General features: G+C 40.6%; 1 protein-coding gene across 4 annotated transcripts in view; it reads right to left on the minus strand.

Moving 5' to 3' along the window:
* Window positions 1–23,590, minus strand: part of dnajc6 (DnaJ (Hsp40) homolog, subfamily C, member 6) — a 37,835-nt gene that overhangs the window by 3,096 nt on the left and 11,149 nt on the right. For 2 of the 4 annotated variants that reach the window (XM_082511898.1, XM_082511895.1), the window contains 17 exons: window positions 21,881–22,016; window positions 14,865–14,914; window positions 12,916–13,064; window positions 10,771–10,893; window positions 8,827–8,960; window positions 8,159–8,353; window positions 7,815–7,932; window positions 6,960–7,039; window positions 6,633–6,826; window positions 5,856–5,882; window positions 4,686–5,057; window positions 4,424–4,567; window positions 3,658–3,759; window positions 3,408–3,542; window positions 2,995–3,327; window positions 2,470–2,618; window positions 1,889–2,065 (listed from right to left, as the gene is read on the minus strand). In XM_082511898.1, the coding sequence (XP_082368024.1) occupies window positions 1,889–2,065; window positions 2,470–2,618; window positions 2,995–3,327; window positions 3,408–3,542; window positions 3,658–3,759; window positions 4,424–4,567; window positions 4,686–5,057; window positions 5,856–5,882; window positions 6,633–6,826; window positions 6,960–7,039; window positions 7,815–7,932; window positions 8,159–8,353; window positions 8,827–8,960; window positions 10,771–10,893; window positions 12,916–13,064; window positions 14,865–14,914; window positions 21,881–22,016 (2,618 nt within the window). The remainder of the gene's footprint in view (window positions 1–1,888; window positions 2,066–2,469; window positions 2,619–2,994; window positions 3,328–3,407; window positions 3,543–3,657; window positions 3,760–4,423; window positions 4,568–4,685; window positions 5,058–5,855; window positions 5,883–6,632; window positions 6,827–6,959; window positions 7,040–7,814; window positions 7,933–8,158; window positions 8,354–8,826; window positions 8,961–10,770; window positions 10,894–12,915; window positions 13,065–14,864; window positions 14,915–21,880; window positions 22,017–23,590) is intronic. The other 2 variants (XM_082511896.1, XM_082511897.1) reach the window with 2 other exon arrangements.

Genomic DNA, 23,590 nt, shown 5'->3' on the forward strand with positions numbered 1-23,590 from the left:
AGAAAATTCAGGTAAGACACTAACTTGTCTTTCAGTGCTGAGAGTCAGGAAGTATACCCCACTCTTTCTATAATACACACACATCCCTGCATGGATGGATGTTTACAGGTATAACTTGAATCACATGTTTAATTCTGATAAGAGTCCATGTTAAGCCAAGCTGCGTTGTTTTAGTGGGTGCAGTGGGAAAGGCCCTGCCTAATGCTTCAGCTGACCACATGGTAGCTGCTGTACTGCATAGCTGTATCTTTAAGTGGATTACAAGGAAAGCTGTGGCCTGGCTTGGCTTGAGAGTCTGAGAGTGACGCACTCTCCGCTAACAGACTCTTCACTTCACAGAGTAAAGTGCAGAGCTTCAGATATCTTTGTATTTCATTATATTGTTCACACGCTCACACATACTTTTAGTTTGGTTTGGTTGTTTTCTTGTTGCAACATCATATATGCAAAAACTTCATCCTCCAGCACTTTGAACACACAGACACTACTGTGTGTGTGTGTGTGTGTGTGTGTGTGTGTGTGTGTGTGTGTGTGTGCGTGTGTGTGTGTGTGTGTCTAAATTTATGTGATCGGTCTGTTCATTTTAAATTTGCATGTCTGTGTTTGTCTTGTAATGCTTGGGATCATTATTGTGCATGACTCAGTACTTGGCCAAACTTTAGCTGTTAGATAGATGTCCTCAAATTTGACCCTAGAATATTTTTCGTATAAAGGTTCGTAGGTCATCTTGCGGCAAAACAACCCAAAGCATCACCCCTCCACCACCGTGCTTATCAGTTGCTATGAGTATGAGCTGTTTGTGGTGATACCCTGTGTTTGATTTTGCCAGATATTGCGTTGTACTTTATATATCTTTTTTCTGATACAGAATTTCTCTGACCACTGCATGGTCTGAGTTTGGGATGAATTTGGTTGGGTGTCCCCTTCTGTGGCATTGTGTTAACACACATGGATGACTCAGACCAGCAAACGGGCAGAACGTCTTGTTACACACAGGTGCTCAAACTTGTTGATGACCACTTACTCAAGCAAATGATTATCAGCATCTGGCTGCTACTTACCCCTTTAATTCTTATAGAAGCAATAGGAGTTGTACTTAGTTTTTTACAGAACGGCACAAAGTGCTGTCAAATCTTTCCTTTTCCATCCCTGTATATGCATGCTTGTGAGGAATTATGTTTTTCTTTTAAAACCAGTTTTTATTTTCATTATCATTTTCATGTCACAATATGGCCACATCACATCCAGAATTGCTTATAATCAGGGGTGCACATAAGTGGTCCGCAGGTGCGCATGCGCTGTCAAAATAAAAGACGCGCACCAGATAAGAAGTTGCAACGCGCGTTTGCGTACATAAGATTTTCTGGAGGAGGACAGACATTTGTTTAGAACTCTTAAAGATGTTGAAGAAGCAAGCTCCTTTAAGCAATTACTTTGGTGTTCCTCCACCTCCAAAGAAATGTCAGAAGGAGTCCAAACTGCAAAAGAAGCTCATATTCTCGGAAAAGTGGTTGTAGGAGGTGAGCTGGCTTCAAACAATGCACAGAGATGTGGTGCAGAATGTGCCGTGAAAATCCCACTCTAGCAGACAAAAACAATGCCTTTTATATGTACGCAAACACGCGTTGCAACTTCTTGTCTGGTGCGCGTCTTTTATTTTGACAGCGAATGCGCACCTGCAGACCACTTATGTGCACCCCTGCTTATAAGACTGATATAAGGAGAAGAAAGTGAAAATAAAGACAGTCTCTATTTTTTCATCTGACTTTACCTTCAGTTGCTTTTAAGTAAAGAATGTCTCGTTATTGCATTTGATTTATTCTGTACATATGGATATGCCTCCATACAGGAAGCATAAAGATCCCATTCATCACAAATTCTGTCTCACCTTATCTGGGTGAACAACCAGGACTGCTTTGCGATAGACCTTCTTGACCTGCTCTGGAGTAACCAGGTCAGCCATGCCCACAGGCTTCCAGCGTGTCTCTCCTTCCCAAAGCACAGTGTGCATGGTGGAGAGCAGAGCACGGATGTTACGCTCTTTCCCCTCTATCCAGTCCAGAATCTAGGGCACAGAAGAGGGAGGCAGAGGAGGGGAGCCAATAACCAGTGAGGACCTGATTTGAAACAATTATTAGCATAACTGCTTTCAGTAGTTCTGGCTCTGGTTTTATCTAAAAAAAAAAAAAAAGCTTTTAAAGGAGCAATTAGATGAACCAAAATTTGGTCATGGGAGACCTACATTGGACGCTTCATTAACTCTGAAATAAACAGAAAAAGTTTAACAGCCAAAGGTTTTCGAGTACATTATCCTACTTTTGGGAATCACTGAACTGCTTCTGTTGAGCTACACTGGATAAACAGGCGACCACCACCAAGCGAAATGTCATCAAAAACTAATTGTAATCAGACACAATGAACCAAAACTTATTAGTTCAACTTCATTAGTTTCAAACAAACAGCTCATGCCTTTAGTTTCTCAGGGTCCATTTCTTTGGCCATCTCCTCCTTCCTCATCTCTGCTATAGTCCTGGGCCCTTTCTTCTCTTTGGTCCCCGCAAAGCCCTGAGCAGACAGCAGGTCGTCAAAGTTGGCATCTGAGGGTTTGGGCTTCGGACCTGACAAAGAGGCAGACAAACACAAAGACAGAATACATACTTGTTAAGCAACAAATGTACTAATTACTATACGGTGAGCTGAAGAACAATGTATGTGTGCACAGCATGAAAATTTTAATGGATAAAAAATGCGGCGCTGTCTCTAAATGTTTGCAGATATTTTGTTAAACATTTAACTTTAAAAATCAAACAAAAAAACCTTAAAACCTTCAAAATGCTCACAATTCTTAATAACATTTTTAAACCTTATATTTTGAAATATAAGTTAAGTGTAATCTCTATTTTGTTTTAAAAGAAAAATGTCCTTTTATGTGAAATATACCCCAACTGACCAGCCACAACATTTGGAGCGTAACAATGAGCCTGTCGAGCTTACCCATCCCAGCCTGTGCTTTTCCCCCTGCGCTGGGTGAGCCTCCTCCCATTGCGGAGAAGCTAACATTGTAGTTGGGTCGATTCTGGGGCGATGTGTGCGGCATGGAAGTGTGGCTGGGGCTGGGCTTTGGCTGCGGAGCAGGACCCTGTCCTTGCGGTTGCCACCCTCCACCACTTCCACCAGCCTGCCACGAGGGGAAAGTGCCTCCTGCGTGGGGCTGCCAGGCTCCTGTGTGCTGGGGAGATGGCGGAGGCCTCGATGGGGAGCCCATTGGAGGAAAGGGAGGGGCCGTTCCAGTAGGGGTGGTGGGCTTGCTCGAGAAGCCAGAGCCTCCTGATCAAAAGGACAGAGATTATGGCATGCGAGGTAGTAGCAAAAATACTAAGAACTTAGGAGCATTACCAGCGTCTCACCTCCAAGGCTTCCCCCCAGGTTGCCAATATCAGCGAATGGGTCCAGAGTGTTTGGCTTGGTTTGGTGGGTGGGGGTGCTGTGGACTGAGCCAGTGGGACTGGTAGTGGCTGACCGACTGCCCATACCAAAACCTCCTGAATGAATCGGCCATCAGCAAAGCAGGAAAAATAAACGACACTGATGCCAACGTGTTTTACAAACAGTGTGGTATCTGCTTGTATGTATGTGTGGCTGTGTGCTTGGGAGAACCTGTGCTCGTGGTAGCAGGTCTGTTCCAGTCCCATGCTCCCATGGCGTTTTGCTGCTGAATGTTGACAGTAGGGGTGGTGGGTGGGACGGGGGAACTCCGACCTGTTGAAGCATATAACCATCGGTCACGGGCGGAGCACACGGAAAATGGGAATTGAAGGACACGAAAACATTAAGCCAAATAAAATAACAACAGAACTGAGCTTCAGAGAGCTGTTGTTTCATGGGTGTGGAAACAAAATTTATAGTTGCTAACTAAAAATTGTCCACAGAAGACTGAAGCCAGAAGGCTCTTCTTCATGCACACATCATGCCCTAAATCCTCAAAGTATAAAAAGTGTAAACCTGAAGTTAAGAAAAACTGTTTTGTCATGTTTAAAGTTGAAAATACTGACTGTGAGCTGAGGAAAAGATTACTAGTAGGAGCTTGTGCTGGAGTTGAAAAATCAAGCTGCGCAATCCCTATGAGATGACCTGCAAACACTTCACATACAGCATGCAAACTCGTGAATTACAAATCATACATTACATGAGCAATACAAGAAAAATGTGTGAGTAAGCTAAAAATGGATATATACTCAGCAGTCGGGTTTGGGTGTCAGTTTAAATAGACGCACAGATGAAGGGAAATTATCGTAGTGGCATCTTGCAAATATCTGAAAACATGCCTTACCCTAATTTGGTTCAGGCTCTTGAAATGCTTTAAGTGCACCCAAAACGATGGTTTGGGAAAATGTTCAGCAGAGCAGCAAGGAGCATGCCTTACCGAGGCTTGTAGGCTGCAGGGTGGGTGATGGTGAGCGAGCAGCATGCAGGAAAGGGTCTGGCTGCCCCACTTTACCTGGTCCGAGGAATGAACCCATCACGTCCTGAGGTTTAGGCATCGGACCCGTCCCAAAAGGATCAAATGCTGAGGAGAACCATCCACCAGTGTTATTGTCTTATGCTAAATTGCAAGAGTAATTGTGCCTATTTGAAGTCTAGTTTTAGGTTGGACCTAAAAGGAAATGCTTTTTCAAACTTCTCACCTGGTGGGGCAGGTGAGGGGCATGGTGAGGCAGTGTTGGGGGCGACTTTGTGTGGAGTGGACTGGGCAGATGGAGGCCCGCTGGTTGACTGAGGTGGGCCCCCGAACAAGTCCCCTAGGAGGTCAGTGGTTGCAGCTGCTGTAGATGGGGGCTTAGATGACGGGCGGTTGACCTCGTCACCATCGAGGCCGAGAAGATCGACTTCCTCGGTGGGAGCAGGGGTGGCAGAAGTGGGAGCTGGGAGGTCAGGTTTCTGATGGGCTGCACTGGCATTGCTTTGCTGGCTGGAGAGAGAAAGCATTTCATCATCCGACGGCTCGCTCTCCTCGCCACGTACCCAACCGTCTGGACCTCCGTGGGACCGACTTGGCTCTGAAAATGATGAGATGGGAAAAACAGAAAAGAGTATCATGAGAAAGACACATCAATCACGAACAAAGCAATGACTGAAGAGATAACAAAGCAGACAAAGGGAATTAATTTGAGGTTCAGATATAAAGGGACAAGAGTGAAGCAGAGGATGATGGTAAACTACGCAGGTCATTGCTTCTACAGCCAGAACAGCTATTTGTGCTACGAGGTTGCAAACATACACACAGTCTGCAAATAAATTCTAGCTAGTAGTTGCTAGTTGGAGAAAATGTCTTAAATGTGATACATTTCAACGTAAAAGAATATGATAAAAAAAAAAAGAAGCTTGTACATGGGATTAAACAGCTGTATAAATCAAAAGCAATATTTCACTTTGGTAGAACATTTTAACGTTGGATTTGTTTACTCCCCAGGCACGTTTTCCCTTTATTTCCTTTTGGGACTATGAGTTTTCCCCTCTAGTTCTCCATATCCATAAAAAAAAACCCTTAAAAACCTGTCTCTGTATGCCCAGGAAAAAAAATGCTGGCATACATGTTATGGAAATTGTGTTAAAAGACTGGTGTTTATACAAGACACAGGACAAAATATTTCTACCAAAATGATACATCATGGGCTACAAGAATGGGCTAAATTTCAATTCAATCAATGCAAATCACAGTTGGAAACCACCAAATGGATTTTCCAATAACAAAAAATCTTCCTGGGTAGAGCATGAGTGAATTGAAGCAAACCCTGGGTAACTACGCTCACAGTATAGTTCCTCTAGCAGGTCTGTGATCTCCTCTACCGTCTTACCCTCAAGATCCAAGCCCTCCATCTCATCTTGCAGGGACAAAAATGAGTCACATTAGTTTTTATGACTATGTGTTAATGTAAATTGATTAGCCACAACAATAAAACCACTAACATTGCTATTGGAAATATTTCCAAACATCCGTATGATGAGGTGAGGGAGATCTTCACAATATTAGGCAAATGGCTTTAATGTCGTGCTGGCTGGTTCATAAATATTAAAATAAGTCATAAAAAAAATTAGTAGCAAGTTCTCTTTGCCTAATCTTTATTTTGGTACCAGGTAAACTTACGTAAAGTCAATCCAGGTGTGGGGTTAGAGTTTGTTATTAAGGTTAATGTAGCATTATAATTGGTTTTAGGAAAAGGTATGATTACAAATTGTAAAGGCTAACAAAACAAGCAAGCAAAAATGCCAACTAAAAACATTTTCAATACAAAATTCCACATTGCTTGTTAGTCAAGCTAACTGCTAATTTGCTAGCAGCTAACCCATTTTGCTTCAGCATTTTCAGTTCTTAGCTAAATATTTTTAGTTTAGATAAGATAAGACAAGATAAGATAAGATAAGATAAGACTTTATTGATCCCACAACAGGGAAATTTTTGCGTTAATTTAATTATGTTGGTAGTAAAATCTGACAACAGATTAAACAAAGCAGTAAATGTTTGATTCTAAACTTAACATCTGATTTGAGTTTTTAAAAAATCAAAACTTAATGTGTCGTATTTTATAGACTGAACACCAGTTGTTGCCCCAGTGAAACCCTCCCATTTTTACCAGCAATCGCCAGTGCATCCTGATGTTCCTGGTGGCCAGAGAAGAGCACATTTGGGCTCAAGTCTTTACAAGGAAACTGTTCCCATGGTGGTGTCAGGTCTTTCTGTTTGTCCACCCCTTCCACTTCCACTTCCAATATCACATGGAAGAGCTGGGGATATTTCTCTGGAGAGTCACAGGCATCGAGCTCTGGTCTGAGAGGAAAATCAATATGTGTGAGAAAGAAAATTGAGATGGTAAAACAGTCAACAGAGTGGAAGTCTAGCAATATTATTTTTTATAGTGAGAAACCAGAATTCCCCGATTTTTGTAAGAGATTTTCCTTACTTGTTAAACTTTAACATAGTGGTTCCAGGAGCGATGAAGCCAGTGTGGAACTGAATCTGGAAGATCTGTGTGTTGGATACCTAACACAAGCAGGAACAAAGATAAATGTTGGTTACATTATATTTTATCAGCACTCTCCTGCAGTCAGTTACCCCTTACCTGTTGTTCTGAAATGTTTTTAGGTGTTATGTTCAAGTTTTGCATGTGATAAATCTTTGTCATGTAATAAAATAGAAGCAGGTGAAATAAGAAAATCCAGTAAAAGAAACAAAATAAAAGGAAAAATGTTCAAGAAAAAAAAGACAAGCCCACTTTAACCATTTTAGCTGAATGGATTTTTAATTATTTTGTACTATTGATCTAGGTTTTAGTACTAATGTGCTATATAGCAAAATAATGAAGTCATTAAGCTACATATGCACATATTATTATAATGCAACGCATGGTGATGTACACCTATGTGTCAATAATCTGTCATAAGATTACTGAAAGACAATAATACCCAGATGAAACACCTGGACCAAACTAAACCAAAAATAGCATAAATAGTGCATAAATGCTTCTTGCAGCAGTGATGAGTGAGTAAATCTGCATATTTCTATAAATGAAGTAAATCATTAAGTCAAAAACCTTCATCCAGCTTCTTCTTGTCTTAAACAATGTAACAATGAGACACAACAAGCTGTTGAAGCTACCTGAAACTCTACAATGGCTTATACTTTAGCATGATCTTATCACCGCAATCGTTCCAATACTGTCACTGTGACTTAGTTGGAGTTTGCTGCTTGCTAGTTAGATTGAGATGTTGATTTTATCGACATTTTATCTTATAAAGCAGACTAAGCAGAAGCGTACCTTGGCCTGCAGTCGTCCTCCAATGGTTGACCTCATGTGGTAGACTGAAACCACAACATCTCCTTGTACGCTTACACCCAGAGGGAAAACTACCTTGCCGTCCTGGACCCTGTGCTCTCTGCGCAGAGAAGGTGCAGCAAAGTGTAATTGAGGGAAAGTGTTACAGAGTGAGAAAAAGGAAGGGGATATAATGACACTTTGATTACTTTCATTCATATCATACTCAGCATAAAATCTCTGAGACATTTGTAGTTATTCTATTCCAATACAGAACTGCAACGCTACCGTGCTCTCTGCGGTTCAATGCTGTCAAATTTTTTATTAATCTCGCTAATGTTACTTACCTCATCCTTTCATACTCCTGTGCAGTGGTGAAGATCTTCGTCTCTCCAATGAGAACGTCACAGAAAGGTCGACAGCCACTACGCTGCTTGTTGAAACAGGGGATGGGACTCATAGTGAGGGCCTTGATCACCAAGGGCTTGGAGTGGGGTAGGCTAGGCTTCTCTGATACCATGCTACATACATAGCCTATGTACCTGCAGGCAGAGAAAACAAAAACAGCAGTTTTCAATTTTCAGCACTCTGAATGATGCATTAATTGTCACTTGTGAGGAGACGCTTGCACAACCATCGACTGTTAGCTTCTACAAGTATGGCAGGCGGACTCGTGGTTCTTCTTGCCCAGCAATCAAGAGTTTATGTTTATGCTGAGACAACTAATAACTGTTGGCTTCAGTGATGGCTGTATGTAAATTTCAACATGTTATGCCTGTAACAGCATATGATCTGAAACTGTGCTCTTCTTCTTAAGTGTGAATGTGTTTTGACCTCATTTAATATGTGATTCTTTATTAGAAGTGGTAAATGTTCATTATCTATGAAAAATAGACTGCAGATTTATTAGACATTGAAGAATGTAACATCAGCAGAACCAAAGGACGACAACCGAGCACAAGGCTCCCACTTCTCTTTCTGTCACATTCACATCCCCATGTTCACTGATGCAAACCTGCGGTGTGAAGGCCAGAGGCCAGAACCTGGTCTTTTGGCGCTGAGCAGCTGCATGGCAGGAACTGGATTATTGAAGAGGTGGCAGAAGCAGAACATGGCACAGACCAAAACACCTGAAGGAGCGCGACCATCCTGAAAACCCAAAACAAAGATAAAATTACATGTACATCTTATCATAACTGCAATTTGAGCCACTGGGGATTTTTTCTTTTGAATAAACACACGTATTATTTTTCTATGAGTCTATTCATACATATGAACTGACTCTGAGTTCATTTCAGGTTACATGGATACTGTAACACTGTTGTTAACTGAGGTGAAAACACAGCTTTTTTAAAAAGGAAGGGTTTCGTGAAGATTATGCAAGAAGGAGCAGTTTGCCAAGGCAAAGCCAAACCCACAATGACTTGGTAATAACATGCCCCAGCACATGCCAGTCTATAGTAGTCATGTCACTGAATTCCAATAAACAGAAACTCAGTTTCTATTGAAAAAGTCAGATATGGTTGAATTCCCAAATGTGTCTAATGCAAGTGGCTGATATTGCTAAAGTGTGATGATCCACGCACTAAAAGTGCCTTTCATCCAATAAGCCTAAATAGGACACCAAAGAATACACCATTCTGCAATAAGCATAATAAGATGACTTCTATCATTTTTACTGAACATCACCGACCAAAATGCAAAAATGAAATATTCTTCTTCTTTGCTTTTCATTTTCTTTTCAGTACCACCTGCTAAGTAACAACAGTGAGGAAGCTCACACGGCTGATTAATAGAGACCACCAGAGCAGTCTGAAGAGCTCCGAGCGGGAATGTATTTGGAGAAAAAAAACTGTTACTCCAGCGTCAAGGATTGGCAACAGCCGTTGAAGAGGAAGAGAAGATTTCTGATCTGGGTGGTAACATAGCCTTTATCTGGAAGAATGATCCCTTTTGCAAAACTGTTTTGATTTATGTTAAAGTGAATTGTTAAATGTTGTCATTTTTATGCTTACCATCTCTACATTGTTTTAACTCTGTGATGAAAGGAATTCTTTTATCCCCCTCCCCAGCCTCTCGAGGTTCTGGGGTGATGTAGTGTTTTATTGCAGATACATCCTATCTGGAAGAGCTGTTTCTTGTGGTGTTGCTTCCTGCTTTTATGACCCTTTTGGTCAGCAGGAGGTCACACACACACATTCTCACATGCATACAGATGTTTACACACACACACACACATATATACATACAGTGCCTTGCCTTAGAACCATTTGGGGGGGTTTACGTGGGCGGTGCTTTTGCTGTGATGTGTATTGTGTGAACTGTTGTCCCAATAAAAGGCAGCAAGCGGAGGCCGTCGTTGGGGTCATTTTGTGGTAGATACCAACGACGCCTCCCTTGCAAGTAAATCGATCGATCGCTGACTGTCTTGTTTTCTTCATGATGAATAAGTCTCTAAACCAGCGGGGCTTGTGGAAACACAGACCCAACAATTTATGTAGATGTGGAAAAAGAAGGTGAGTCATGTTTGGAAATCTGTTGAGCAGTTGTTGTAGCATTTAACAATTTCAGACTTTAGAGATCCGTGTCTTGGAAGCACTTCATTTGATGTGAAAGCAAAGTTGACATGTAATCAATGATGCCAATATCATTGTTGAGCAAAATGTTTTGGAAGGGCAACAAAAAGATTCTGACACTAAATATGCTTCGGTCTATTTCAGACTCTCTGCTTTGATTCAAAAGTGGGTCACAGGACATCAAACAGCTCAAAAATTAACGGATGTGTTGTGGGACCAACAAAAACAAGTCCCTTTACATAACAATCAAAAGTACCTCACTATGTACTTGTTTTTCATGGGAGAATGATTAGTAATAATTTCATATGAATCCTTAATAAATTCAACTATACAAAGGAGGATGAAGAATTTAATATAGGGCTAATGTATGTGCATCTCCTTACCGAGCATGTGATTACACAGACGTTCTTGGGATTCTGTTTCAGCCAGTTGTACATGTTTTTGCACACAGCGAACAGGTTGTGGAGGCTGGGTGCTTGGCGTGAAGGCCAATTACACTCTGAAACCTGTATTGAAGTAGATGCCAGGAATAAAAGGAGGGAGAAGGAAAGGGATTCCAGCAAAAAGAAAAAAGGAGGCAGATCAGAGAGATAAAAGGGCAGGAAAGGGTTGGGGAAAAAAGGAACAGAGGAGAGGAAAGGGGAGTGGTGGAAGTTAGTAACAGCACTGCAGCAGCAGAGCAACACAACAGACCAGTTGCCATGATGAGTCATCTGCTAAAGATACAGTGACTTCACAATGCAGACAGGGGGCCAGCTTCACCATGTTAACAACAAAGCATGACTCCTAACAAGCCTGACTCCTTAGCTCCCACATGTGCCTTCTATGCAGTAATAGGAAACCTAGCTGCGGAAATGTCCCGATGCTGAAAGATAAGCATAACCATAAAAGCAAAATAAGATACAATAAACTGTGTGTTCCAAATGTGGTAATTTAGCCGTAACACAAATTAAATTCTGAATAATGAAATGAGTGCTGAAATACCAAAAACTGCAGTTTCAGGAACAGCCAGATGAGGTTGATCGCTGCTAGCTGCTTATTAGGCCTTGCATCAGTTAATTTGCATCATTACACTGGATTTCTCAAAGGTGTTTGAAGTTTTGTTGTATTTTGTGAGATTTTTTTTTTTGAGTAATTATTCAACTTGCTGCAGGGTTAATTGTATATTTAAAAAAACTATCCTGTTTTGTTTTTTTGGTAAGAGTAAAATTCTACCATTTATTTATGTGTTAGCACAAATTAGCAAGTACTGATGTCATGTGTGATGCAGCCATGCTCTGGTTTTGTTAGCGATCTAGCTTGTAAAAAAACTTTCCACCTTCTTGTCGAAATGTAGTCAGTTCTGGCTTCTAAAAAACCAAATGGTGACTGCCAAATTGACGGGTTATACACAAACCAGCTGATGACACTGGATACTTCATATACTGTTTGAACAACAATTTTATGAAACTCGAAAAATTATTCTCAAGTTTAAAAAAAGAAAGAAAAAATGTACTTTTTTAGCATTAAGCTAATGACTAGGAATAGGACTCAAGTACCGGCTGTTGCAGAGAGTTGGTTCACAGTAGTTCAATGAAATTGTTTATCTACTTATGCTTATTGATTGTGCTTATCGGTTCCTCTTGCACTTGTGCTGATATCAGTTTTTGCGCTGGAGGAGAAAAACTGCGGTGCAGTCTAAAGCGTTGATATGGACATTCATTTTATTTTTATCACATAGGACGAGAGCTCGATGGTAATGGCAAACTGCATTCAGGACAGAAACATCTGAATTATGGTGCTAAAACAACTTCAGCTCTTTTTAAGTACCTGCACAGAAAGCATGTTAACACTAAGGCAGCTAAGAATCCAGGCTGATGTTAAAAGTGAGCAACTGCTGACCCCAGCCTAGTAGCCAGACCCTGAACTTCCACAGGTAACAAACTGATGGCCTGTCATGCTGCAGTCTTCATTTCTACCTGTTCATGATTCTAAAGTAGACTCATGAGACAATGCATTTTAGGTCATTTTACTGAAAACCTTGAAATATTTAAGTAACGTACTGCATTACCTTTATGCAAAATATTCTACGTAATATTGTGTTACCACAAAATTAACACTGATTACAACAAAGAGAGAAAATACCTGCAATGTGCACAAACATTTCACCACACAGCATGCAATTAATTTGCCTGAATGTAATGCGGTTGATATTCTGCTTAGTGATGGTGGTAACTCTCAAAGCAGAGCCATTGAGAACCCAATGAGAACCTATAAGAGATTCAATAAGGAATCAAATGAATAATCCATACAATTAGTGATCCGGTAATGAAATCGGAATCCTTAGCTATTACAGACCTGATAAAAAAAGCAAAATGAAACTTTTCTCTGGGTGGTTTGAGACTATCAAGGAACAATCACGCCTAAAACTGTAATTAAGCCCTCCTATTTCCCTTCTATATTTATAAAATGAAGAGTGCGAAAAAGGTGGAGCAACCACTACATGAGTAACAGCTTCATCAAGATCCATGGGCTACAGTCACACTCACCCTGTTAGAGAATTTGGCCCCACGGTAGTTACGCTGTGATAGGTTGAAAACAGTGTAGTGGTCCGCATGCCGGCTGTCAAGAAAAGAGCGGATGTCTTCGACATGGTTCTGGTAGCCAATCTGCACCGACTCAGCTGGATAGGTCATCACTGAAAAAAAGTTTGACATGTTCACATCCATTCGCTTATCCTTTTCAGGGTCGCGGGGGGTGCTGGAGCCTATCCCAGCTGTCATAGGGCAAGAGGCAGGGTACACCCTGGACAGGTCGCCAGTCTGTCACAGGGCCAACACACAGGGACAGACAACCATTCGCACTCACATTCATTCACACCTAGTGACAATTTGGATTATCCAATTATCCCCACAAGCTGCATGTCTTTGGACGGTGGGAGGAAGCCGGAGTACCCGGAGGGGAACCCACGCAAACACGGGGAGAACATGCAAACTCCGCACAGAAAGACCCCGGCCTGATGTTGGAATTGAACTCAGGACCTTCTTGCTGTGCGGCAACAGTGCTAACCACCGTGCCACCGTGCTGCCATGTTCACATGTACAGTGCAATTAAGACAAACTCAGTCATGACAGAGAACATTTTAACAGAACTCTAAACAGTCTCGTTCAAAACTAAGCACAGCCTATAATTCAGCAGCTTGTAGAACCTCCTTTAGCAGCAATAACATTTCAGCCATAATTTTGTGGATTTGCTTGTGTACGTAGGAACATTGCTGTTTCTGTTGTATGACCCAATTTCAACCAAGCATTAAATGTCAGAGATGGCCTCACACGTGACTCTAGAATACTTTTACCTAATTCACCACTATTCTTTAAGGTTTCTATGGTTGATGTAATTAAATCCTGTACAACCTGCATGAAATTCTTCTTGAGATGACATGATGCGATCAAGTAAGAGTGGTTAGTTGCCTGGATTTGCGATATCATGAGATCATGCAAGATTTCAGTCCACCAGAAAATCACTGGGGTTAGAAGAAAAGCGCACACCTTGTGTATGCCATTGCTATTTATTGTGGTTTTACCTGTCAAGCACAAAAACGTAAAGAAAATTCTGTATCAAACCTTGTAATCATACCTTTCCTACTTTTTCTTGACTCCTCGAATTTAAAATAATCATGAAAAGGATTTCCACGTAAATAAATATCTTTCTATTAGCATTAAGTACTTTTGTTGGGCTAACATAATTTGCATGGATTGGATCAATTCAATGAAATTATGATGGACTTAACTCCAGTAAATAAGTTGATTTATCATTAATTAATTAAGTTGGTCCAACTCTAGTATGTTACACATTGGAATAACAGAATTGAATAACACTAAAATAAAGCAATTTAATCGATTTTTTTTTTTTATGTTCATTCAAAGAGTTTTTTTCAGTGAGTGTCAGTCTTTAACATGCTAACCGAGACCTGTAGAATCCAAAACATAACTCTGAGAATTGTACAGTCTGACCTGGAGTGAATTTTCCATGACCCCCGCTCCTGGGAAGACTGTGGTATTGTCTTAAAGCACACCAGACCATCAAACTGATCACAAATTCCACTTTTACGGAGGTGCTCACACTTGCTGATGTTCAGTTAATTAAGTACATGGCTGCTACTTACTGTCTTAATTCCTATGGAAGCAGTAAGAGTGTGCTTAGTTTTTCACAGGACTACAGAAGGGTTCTGTGAAAACTTTTCATTTCTACATAACTGTCTTTTTACCCACTGTGGAGTACAGGATTGCAAAAAGGTGAGCTGAGTAGCTCTGCACTCCAGCATGACTACCATGGGATATAAAGCCCTCGAGTGACAAATGTCTGACTGACTTTGCCTTTTAAAGGGCACATTGCTGCCCAATCAAAAAACTGGAAAACAGTCCAAGTAACATTGTTAAAGTTCATCTATCTACACACATGCGTATATACAATGCCCATTCGCTAGAAATACATTTACCTATGATCCGTGATGTTATGTAGGCAATGTCCAGCTCTCCTTTGGTATAACTGTAAGGAAAAAAGAAATCTTTGAAAACACGTTTTATTACATCATATATGTAAAACCAATATCCACTGTCCACAAGCATCTCAATAAATGTTTAAAATATAAGTTGTAGTAGGCTTTACAAAATCACCTTGCTTTTGTATTTCTGTGATTTAGATATGAAATGTTAGAGATTCATAATGACTGTTTCTGTGCATTTAGCTACCAAGACAAAATGATGCATATATAAAAAGTTAGTATAAGAATATCCAGCATCCAAAAAGGTTGATCCACCTTTCTGTCATTCACAGGTTGAACTGCATTACAGGCATATCCAAGTGATTAACTTCAACAGGCTTTAGAGCTGTTATCTTGTTCGGGCTCACCACTCTAGGCTGAACTGCCTGGGATCAAAGAAATACCATATGTGAATTCTTAAATTGAGCAGCACTGCCTTTCATTGCCAAATGTAGCTCTGCCATATGGACCTTTTTTTTTTTTTTCGACTGTGGGGGCAGCTGTGGTGCACTCACATACAAGCAGTCCACTAGTGCTCCAGCACAGCAGTGGTGGAAACACGTACTAATGAAACACTGCCAAAAAGGCTCAGGGTGGGGTTAGAGTGAGAGACGAAAATTTGTTTTTGGACAAATGACTCACAAAAAGAAAATCTCACAACTGACAGCAGCAGAGGAAGGCTCAGCTCACTGTAGTTGCATTTATCTTTCAAGACAGGTTTGTAGGCTAATGCGAATCAAATTGAGTTGGCTTGTTGCCTACTGTGTAAATCCTGCAAGCTAGGCCTAGCTGGGACCGTCATTCCGTGTGATCATGGAGGAGTGCCATATGGGCCTGCTGCAGTCCTAGACCTGGTTATGTAATGCAGTCCTTCTCAGCTAGACTGCTAAATGAGTCATGGGTTTTTCTGTAAACAAACCAAGCGTACCATATCACGTGAATGTGTCCTTTGATTTAGGCCGTTTGTGTAGTTTAGCCTTAAAAAAAAATGTAACTGCTAATATACTACAATATAACAGACAAACAACCTTAATTAAATCCAACAGTGAGGGCATTGCATGTAAGTCCTCTATAATGAGGTAATTGGACCACAATTGAAGCTTCTATTTTGATCTCAGAGTGTTTGTTGTTCCCAGAGTAGAAAAGCAGAGTCAACGTTTGACCAATTTAATGTGGAAAAAAAGGTCAGTTTTATCTTTACATTATACTTTTATTAGTAAATCGGGTCTGGGAGATCAGAAAGGTGACATTTCTGCTGGATATTAACACTTCTGTGTGTACATATGTGTGGTTTTTCCTATTTCTATGCTGAATAATACATCTATTACCATGGAAACAGGTACACAATTATGAGCCAACTAAACTGTGTGTAATAGAGAAACGCATCTCCAGTATGAAAAATAAAAAATATTGTATTAATGTGCAATCTGAACACCCCCCAACTAGCTAATAACAATAACACCACTATCAACACCTGACAAGACCAATTTAAAAACGGTAACGACCAGCTGATCCCAGCTGTGGTGGAGCGTTGATCTAATTACTGTGGAGATGCTAAATGCCAGCAGATGTTTTTTCAGACTGCTATAAAAAATGTCTTGTCAGTCCTTTGTGTTACACAAAGACATTTGATAAAAGCTGTTGATATGCAGTCGATATCAGAGCGCACAATCAAAAACAAGCCCATGTCTAACAGACAGGAAGTTAAAAGATAATGACGAGACTGGTGCAATTTCCTCTTGCTGGAAAATGATTAGATACATTTTGATGTAAATTGCACATAAATAGTCAGAAGGTTTGATTTTGGACTCAGACTTTGTTTAATCTGCCACTGAATCCCTTTTTTTTCCCACCAAGTGGGCAATTTATCTAAAGGTAGTCAGTCTAGCAACTGTGTGACTAATAATTTGAAGGACTCACTTCTAAAATTGTGGTTTACCAAGATACTAATCATGCTAGCTCATTAAGATAACATAATGCTTATTCATTAACTTATCATCCCTGTACGGATGTTAGTATTTCATACCATTAATATATCATTCCACATCTTAGTTTTCTCTCATATGTATACTGTTACAATGGGGGATGTTCCAATTAAACATAGTCAGAGTTTCAAATAAAGAGGTCATTTATTTAGTGTCCAAATAAGCCCTGTGAGCCACATTTGAGACTGCTTGGTTTCAGACATAGACAGTGTTAAACATGGAGGTAGCCTTGGTGACGTCACCCACTGGTTTTGGACTTTACATTCTGAGCTTCAGGTTTGGCTAAAGCTCAGACATTTTGCTTCAGCTATGGACATTGCCCCTTAAGGCAACGATCCCCAACCTTTTTTGCGCCATGGACCGGTTTATGTCCGACAATATTTTCACAACCTTTAAGGTATCATGGACAAATACAACAAATAAAATCAGTTCCGGAACCAAAAAAAAAGAAGATTTATTGTGAGAGTTGTAGCACCCAAGCCTCAACTCTCACGGACCGTGAGAGTTGAGGACCGCTGCCTTAAGGCACATGGTACTGGCTGTAAGCACAGAAGCCCCACCCACCTTCTGTTCAAACCTCCTGTTTGTGAGTATCAGCCAATTAGAAGAAAGATGTCTACAAAAGTGAGGCGAAAGAGAACTAAAACACTTTTTACTATTGTACTGATGGCAGCAACAGATCTCTAAAACATTGGGACAGGGGGACAGAAGGCTGGAATGGTAAGGGGTACTAATAAGAAACAGTTGGAGAAACATTTTGCAACTAATTAGGTTATTTGGTAACAGGCTGGTAATAAGGATCATATTACCAAGGCAGAGTTTCTGAGAAGTAAAGATAGACAGATGTTTACCAATCTGCAAAAAATGTCTCTAATTGTAAAACATTTTCAGAAACATATCAGAATATTGTTCCTTGATGTAAAAGTACTTTATCTGATCTTTTTCAGAACACAGTAGCTGAACATCCGAATCAAAAAGATTCAGAGAATCCCCGACAAATCTCTTTAAATGACAAGGCTGAAAATCAGTTCTTCAGGCCGATGATTTTTCTCTGGGTCAGAGGTTGTTTGAAATGGAAGTGGAAAACTGTTTAGTGAATATGAAACACATTGTTGATACATCTTTCAGACTAAAAAGGAGAGAGACTATCTGGCTTGCTATCAGCTCTCAGTTCAAAAGTCCACATCTCTGTTGGGATGTTGGTGCACTAGTGCCTATGGAAACGACTGCTTGAACAGTCACCTTCAATGCTGAAAGGTATATACAGGCTTTAGAGCAACATACTCTCCCATTCAGACAACGTCTTTTTCAGCAATACGATGCTAAACCACATACTGCATCTACCGGATTACAACGCACAGTTTCATAGTAGAAGACTCCAGGTGCTAAAGTGGCCTGCCTGCTGTCCAGACCTTTCACCAAGAACACAAAAGAGAAGACACAACGGTAAACGCAGTTCTGTCTCAACTTTCTTTAGACGAGTTACTGCCGTCAAATTCAAAATGAGCTAATAGTTTCTTTAAAGTGGTACATTTTCTCATTCCAAAACATTTTATCTATGTTTTCTACATTCTATTGGTCTATGACATTTCCAAATGATTGCATTCTGTTTATATTTACAGTTTACACAGCATCCAAACTTTGTTACTGTAGTGGGCTTGTAACAGGTCCCCCATCATTGGCATCTTTCTATGGATTACATGATCACTAATGGTCACCACTGATCTTTTCTTTCTTCTATCTGACCTGAGAGACAAAACAACAATTTTTAGCAGTTATTAATTTTTATGTGACTTTCTTATTGCTGCACTACTTTATTCAACTTGATATTGGTATTAACTCTGATGCAATAACTCACATTTTGTGATAAAAAAAAAAAAACAGTAAAAAAAACCCCAAAAGGTAAACTTGCTTGGGTTGGTGTATAGATGTACCGGTATGTTATTAAACCCATTCTGAGCAGTACAGCACTTCATGTTCATGCTTTCCTCCGAGAAAGTAAACACCCTGAGCTTATAAGACATTTTAGGCTGAATACATGAGAAGTGAGGTGCTCTATTAGAACCTCTCAAGACTACACAAACATAGTCTCAACCAAATCAATGTAAGTGGGTTAGATCCCGATGGATATTAGAGTCGGGCTCTCTACATTTCCCCTATGGTCTTCTCTAAAATTCACTTGTCTTCATTTTGTTTAAGCAGGATTTTTATAGCATGTCTGCTTAAACCAATTTAAGTGGCTACATAGTGTTTGCACTGCAATCATCTATCCTCGGGGCCTGATTTATCTTCATTCACTCTTCAAAATCACAGTGGGATTTTTTTTTTTAATTCACCAGAGTTTCTTATTTTGTAGATAAGATGTGCTGTAAGTTTGTGTTCTGTATGTTTAGGTGTCTGAAAAATGACATGGATAATGAAATTGGGAAAACTGGAATTTTAGATGCAGATCAAAGCTTGAAAACTTGAGGGGAAAAGGCAAATTAATGTGTGTCTGATAGGGAGGTCGGTGGAGTGGGGGTTACAGCCTGGGTGCAGACCAAGCACACCGTGTTATTCACAAAACCAGCACAGCCATCAAGGCTCCATATTCATTGCGCTTCTCACAGACACAAACACATTGTTGCTTCAAGTCGCCTGCCCTGCAAATTTTTCTTCTTCAGCTACGTAAAGAAACACAGGTTGGTTTTAATAATTCAGAAGCAGCTCTTTCCCTTGACTACGCATGAGAACAGAAGCAGAGAGGAACGGATCAAGACCTGTCGGGGCATTCAAAGAAGGCCCGTTTAACAGCAGAGGTGTCACGTTATACCGAGGAAGCTCAAGGGAATTTTTTTTCCCTTGGTTGACATTCTTGTATCTCATTTAAACCTGCCTTAACACTTTGTCCATGTCAGCAGACACGGTTGAATATTGGCAGTCACATTTGAGATAAAGTCCAAAATTTGCTTAAAATCTATTTACTCATCTTCTGTTAAGCAACAACTTAACCAAAAGACTACATAACAAGAAAATATGGAATGTTTTGCTGGAATAATGATATATTAATCGAAACAGAATTGTTTGGAAGTGGTCTGAATGCATACTGTTTAAGAAAGCAAAAGGTATGAGCTAGCCTACTTCTCCTCCCTCCATTATCCCTTATCACACATGCATATACAGTCCCCACAAACACACTTCACATCGCATCACACAGGTTCCTAATGAAATGAATCCTTCTGTATCAGCAGTGCTCTGGCCATTTGGCACAATGAACCGCCATGAATAATGCAGCCAGAAGTGGGGCAATAGACACCAAAGAGGGAGGCAGAGAGGAAAGGAAGAAAGGTGGAGCCAAGCGGGCAGTCGATCAACCGAAAAACACAAGGGGAACGAGAGGACAGGAGAGTGGGAGTTTGCCAAGATGTGAGCGACAGAAAGGGAGAGACCCTGGAGAGGAAATTTCACAATCAGACTTGCTGAGTCAATAGTGAGGGGAGCAACGTAGGGTGTGTGTGTGTGTGTGTGTGTGTGTGTGTGTGTGTGTGTGTTTGATAATACAGAGGCCTCTTTGTGCCGCCCTGTGCAGATGCCTGTGCACAAACACATTGGGACGACCGAGCCGTGCCAGACTCTGAAACCTCACTCTTTCCTCCCTCCATCCCAACCGCTCTGCTGCTTCACTTCTAAAGCTAGTTGGAGACGCTTGTGATCAACATCTGAAACAGCATTCGGTTAACCAGTTCGCTCACTACTGAAGCACAGATTTAAGCTGGACTTGTGTGCAGTATTCATCTTTAGCTGTACAACACTAGAAAAATATCTACAGCGGGGATGTCAAACATGTTTTAAATTGTTTGCCAAATACATTGGCTACTTTGATCTGAAGAGGGCCGAACCAGTGATGGTTCCTTTTTTATCAGGGTAAAGAAGTGAATTACACATTTAATTTCATTTAATATAAGAAATGCTGCAGCAATTAATGTGAGACATCTGTTAGCATTTCTAAAATTATAGAAAAATTATAGATTATTATTTATTACTTTGGTGTGGTTTGAATGACAATAGGGCCCCTGGTTAGTAGAAAAACTGTAAAATTTAGGAAAATAAAGTTAAAAGTCCAAAATCTATGCCCTCCTTCACATTTTCCAAAGCCATCCAGTGGACCTGATTGGAATCTCTGGCGGGCCAATTCTGACCCCTGGCCCTTGTGTTTGACTGCACAGTGTATTTAATTCAGTGTCACATGGTAATAAACTCAAGATAAACTAGATGTGATCACAATGACTAAAAATCGTATCTGTAAAAATCAGAAGCACTGACTGAGCTTATATTCAAGGTCATCATTTTGAGCACTTCTGGGCTGTTTTTGTTCTTTTTTTCTTTTCTTTTTGTCTCTTGGTCAGACTTTGTTTCTGCGATGCTTTAACTTGTTTTCGTTTTTGGGATGTGAACAAAGTTGCAGAGAGCTGATCACTCCTGTGAGTGATCCAGGTATTGGGCAAGGTCTGGGTTAGTTTGGCCAAAAAATGCTCGGATGAATGAGACACTGGCCCTCAGGTCCATCCATGTTCCAGCAGAGCTCTGTATTGACCATCTGACCCAGTGAAGTACGATCCTGGTTTTGTTCCTCACTGGATGTGCTCCCTTCAGGATTGAAAACCTCAAACTCTTCACCTGAAAACTGCTGGAAAGCATCAACAGTGATGATCTTTGACAATATTCAGGTCAGTTTGAAATAGACGTTAATGTGAGGCTAAAAATCACTGTCTGGACATAAACAACACGACAACCTTGAACATAAGATCAGCCACATTTTTATCAACTACCGTAAGAGTTTTTTTTATTTTTAATCATCACTTCTACAGTTGCAGTAGCCGACCAAGTCTCCATTGCTTTTGTTGCGCAAGTCTCTCAAAAAATAATCTTTGCTTATTAGTATAACATTTGAGCAAAACTGTATTCATTCCTGTAATATGAAACCATATGAATGCAGTGGTCACTTACGTAGCAACTTGATGCATGACTTTGGTGGAGGTGTCCTTCAGCGTGTCTTTCAGGTTGTCCTTAAAGTTGCTGAAGAACTTGCCAGCTCCTCCCTTGACCATATCCAGCAGTCCTCCGCCATAGCCTGCATCCATATCTGAGAACAAAGGAGCAAGAAGCTTTTCAAGCTCTGATGTCACTAATGTCCTACAAATTCCTACTTCATTTTGCTTTAGGGCAGTCATTGCAGCTGATCCCACCTTTGTGGCGCAGGGAAAGCGTCCAAAATTACACGTGAGAGGAGGGCAACCTTCTGCTGAAACGTCCCATCATACGTTTTTGCGCAAATGATGGATTTACACACAGTCCTTCGAGCCCTAATTCAGAGGTTTTTCATTTGGTGATGAACATGAGTCACTGCTCTACACACTCAGTAAACATGTGTGTAGGTGTGAAGGAATGATGGAGAAGGACATAAGAGACAAAACACACATTAAAATGCACACCAGCTCATGCGCATCTGTGTGTGTTTGCATATATTCTTAACTTTGGATGAGGCCCATGTGTTTAATCTGAGTCACTCAGACCCTCCCTCCTCTGTCTCCCCTCTTCACCTACTGTGCATAGAAACCACCATGTCATTACTTTATATCATCTGGCAGTGCTGACTAATCTACCGACATTAAACATGATGCCGCAGACAAACACCCACAACCGGATTTTAGGCAAAGTCTCGTCCTAGCATCATGCTTCATGCACAACCTGTCTTGTCTGCAGAAATGTGCACTTGCCGACAGAGAAGCATTCAGTCAGTGCTTGAGTTTATGATCTGTGAGGAGTGAAAAGAGCTTCTCCCAACCAAACCGGTCAGTGGGGATCATTAAGCTAGCTGAGCATCAAATTTTAGATCGGGCCCAGAGTAGGGTTGTTTTTTGGTTTTCCTCATCTATAATTCATCTTCACGTATGTGCAAGTGGGTTTTTCCCCATGATTAAAAACAAAGAAAGCTTAGTTTATGTGTTGCACTGGCCTGGATAAACTAATGGAAGTATTGCAAAATATTTTTAACAGGCAACTTCTTCTTCTATTTCAAAAAGAAAAGTCCCAGTGATGCAGGAGAAGGAACACTGTGCACTTATGCAAAAACAGACTGAGTCTGTACAAAGTTTTTCTTTGGTTTAAATAGTTGGAAATGTCAGATTCGCACTCTTAAAGATGTTATGGGTTTATCGATGACTTTCATCTGGACAGTACTGGGGAAAAGGGTTATTGAGGTTACACAGATGGTTCATTATAACGAGAAACTACTGTACCACTAGTTAGTAGTTTGTGGGATGTTTCTAACTCTGAAAATGGAATATGACAGGAATAGCTCATAGAAATAGCTAATGGGCTATGCAAGGACATATTTGTTTTCATGCTGGTTGGCTGCCGTGCCTTTCATGTCAGCCAACCAGCATGTCAGACTGTCAGGCCAAGCTCAGAGGTTGTCAAAATCAGAAGCCAAACAAAAAATTTCACTTTTATCTGAAACATCTACCCACATACTTTTGCTATGTTATCAAAATGTCAAAACTTGACATTTTGCTAAATGTTTTCTTTGCAATTGGATCAGAAGCTTGAAAGCATCAACTCCATCCTTATTTTAGGAGCTTGGAAAGACGCAAAGACATTACAAACAACGTCTAGGAGAAAAGCTGCGTGCAAAGTTTGATATACAACCACATACAG

Source organism: Aulonocara stuartgranti (genome assembly GCF_965226115.1).
Source record: "Aulonocara stuartgranti genome assembly, chromosome: 17".
NCBI lineage: Eukaryota > Metazoa > Chordata > Actinopteri > Cichliformes > Cichlidae > Aulonocara > Aulonocara stuartgranti.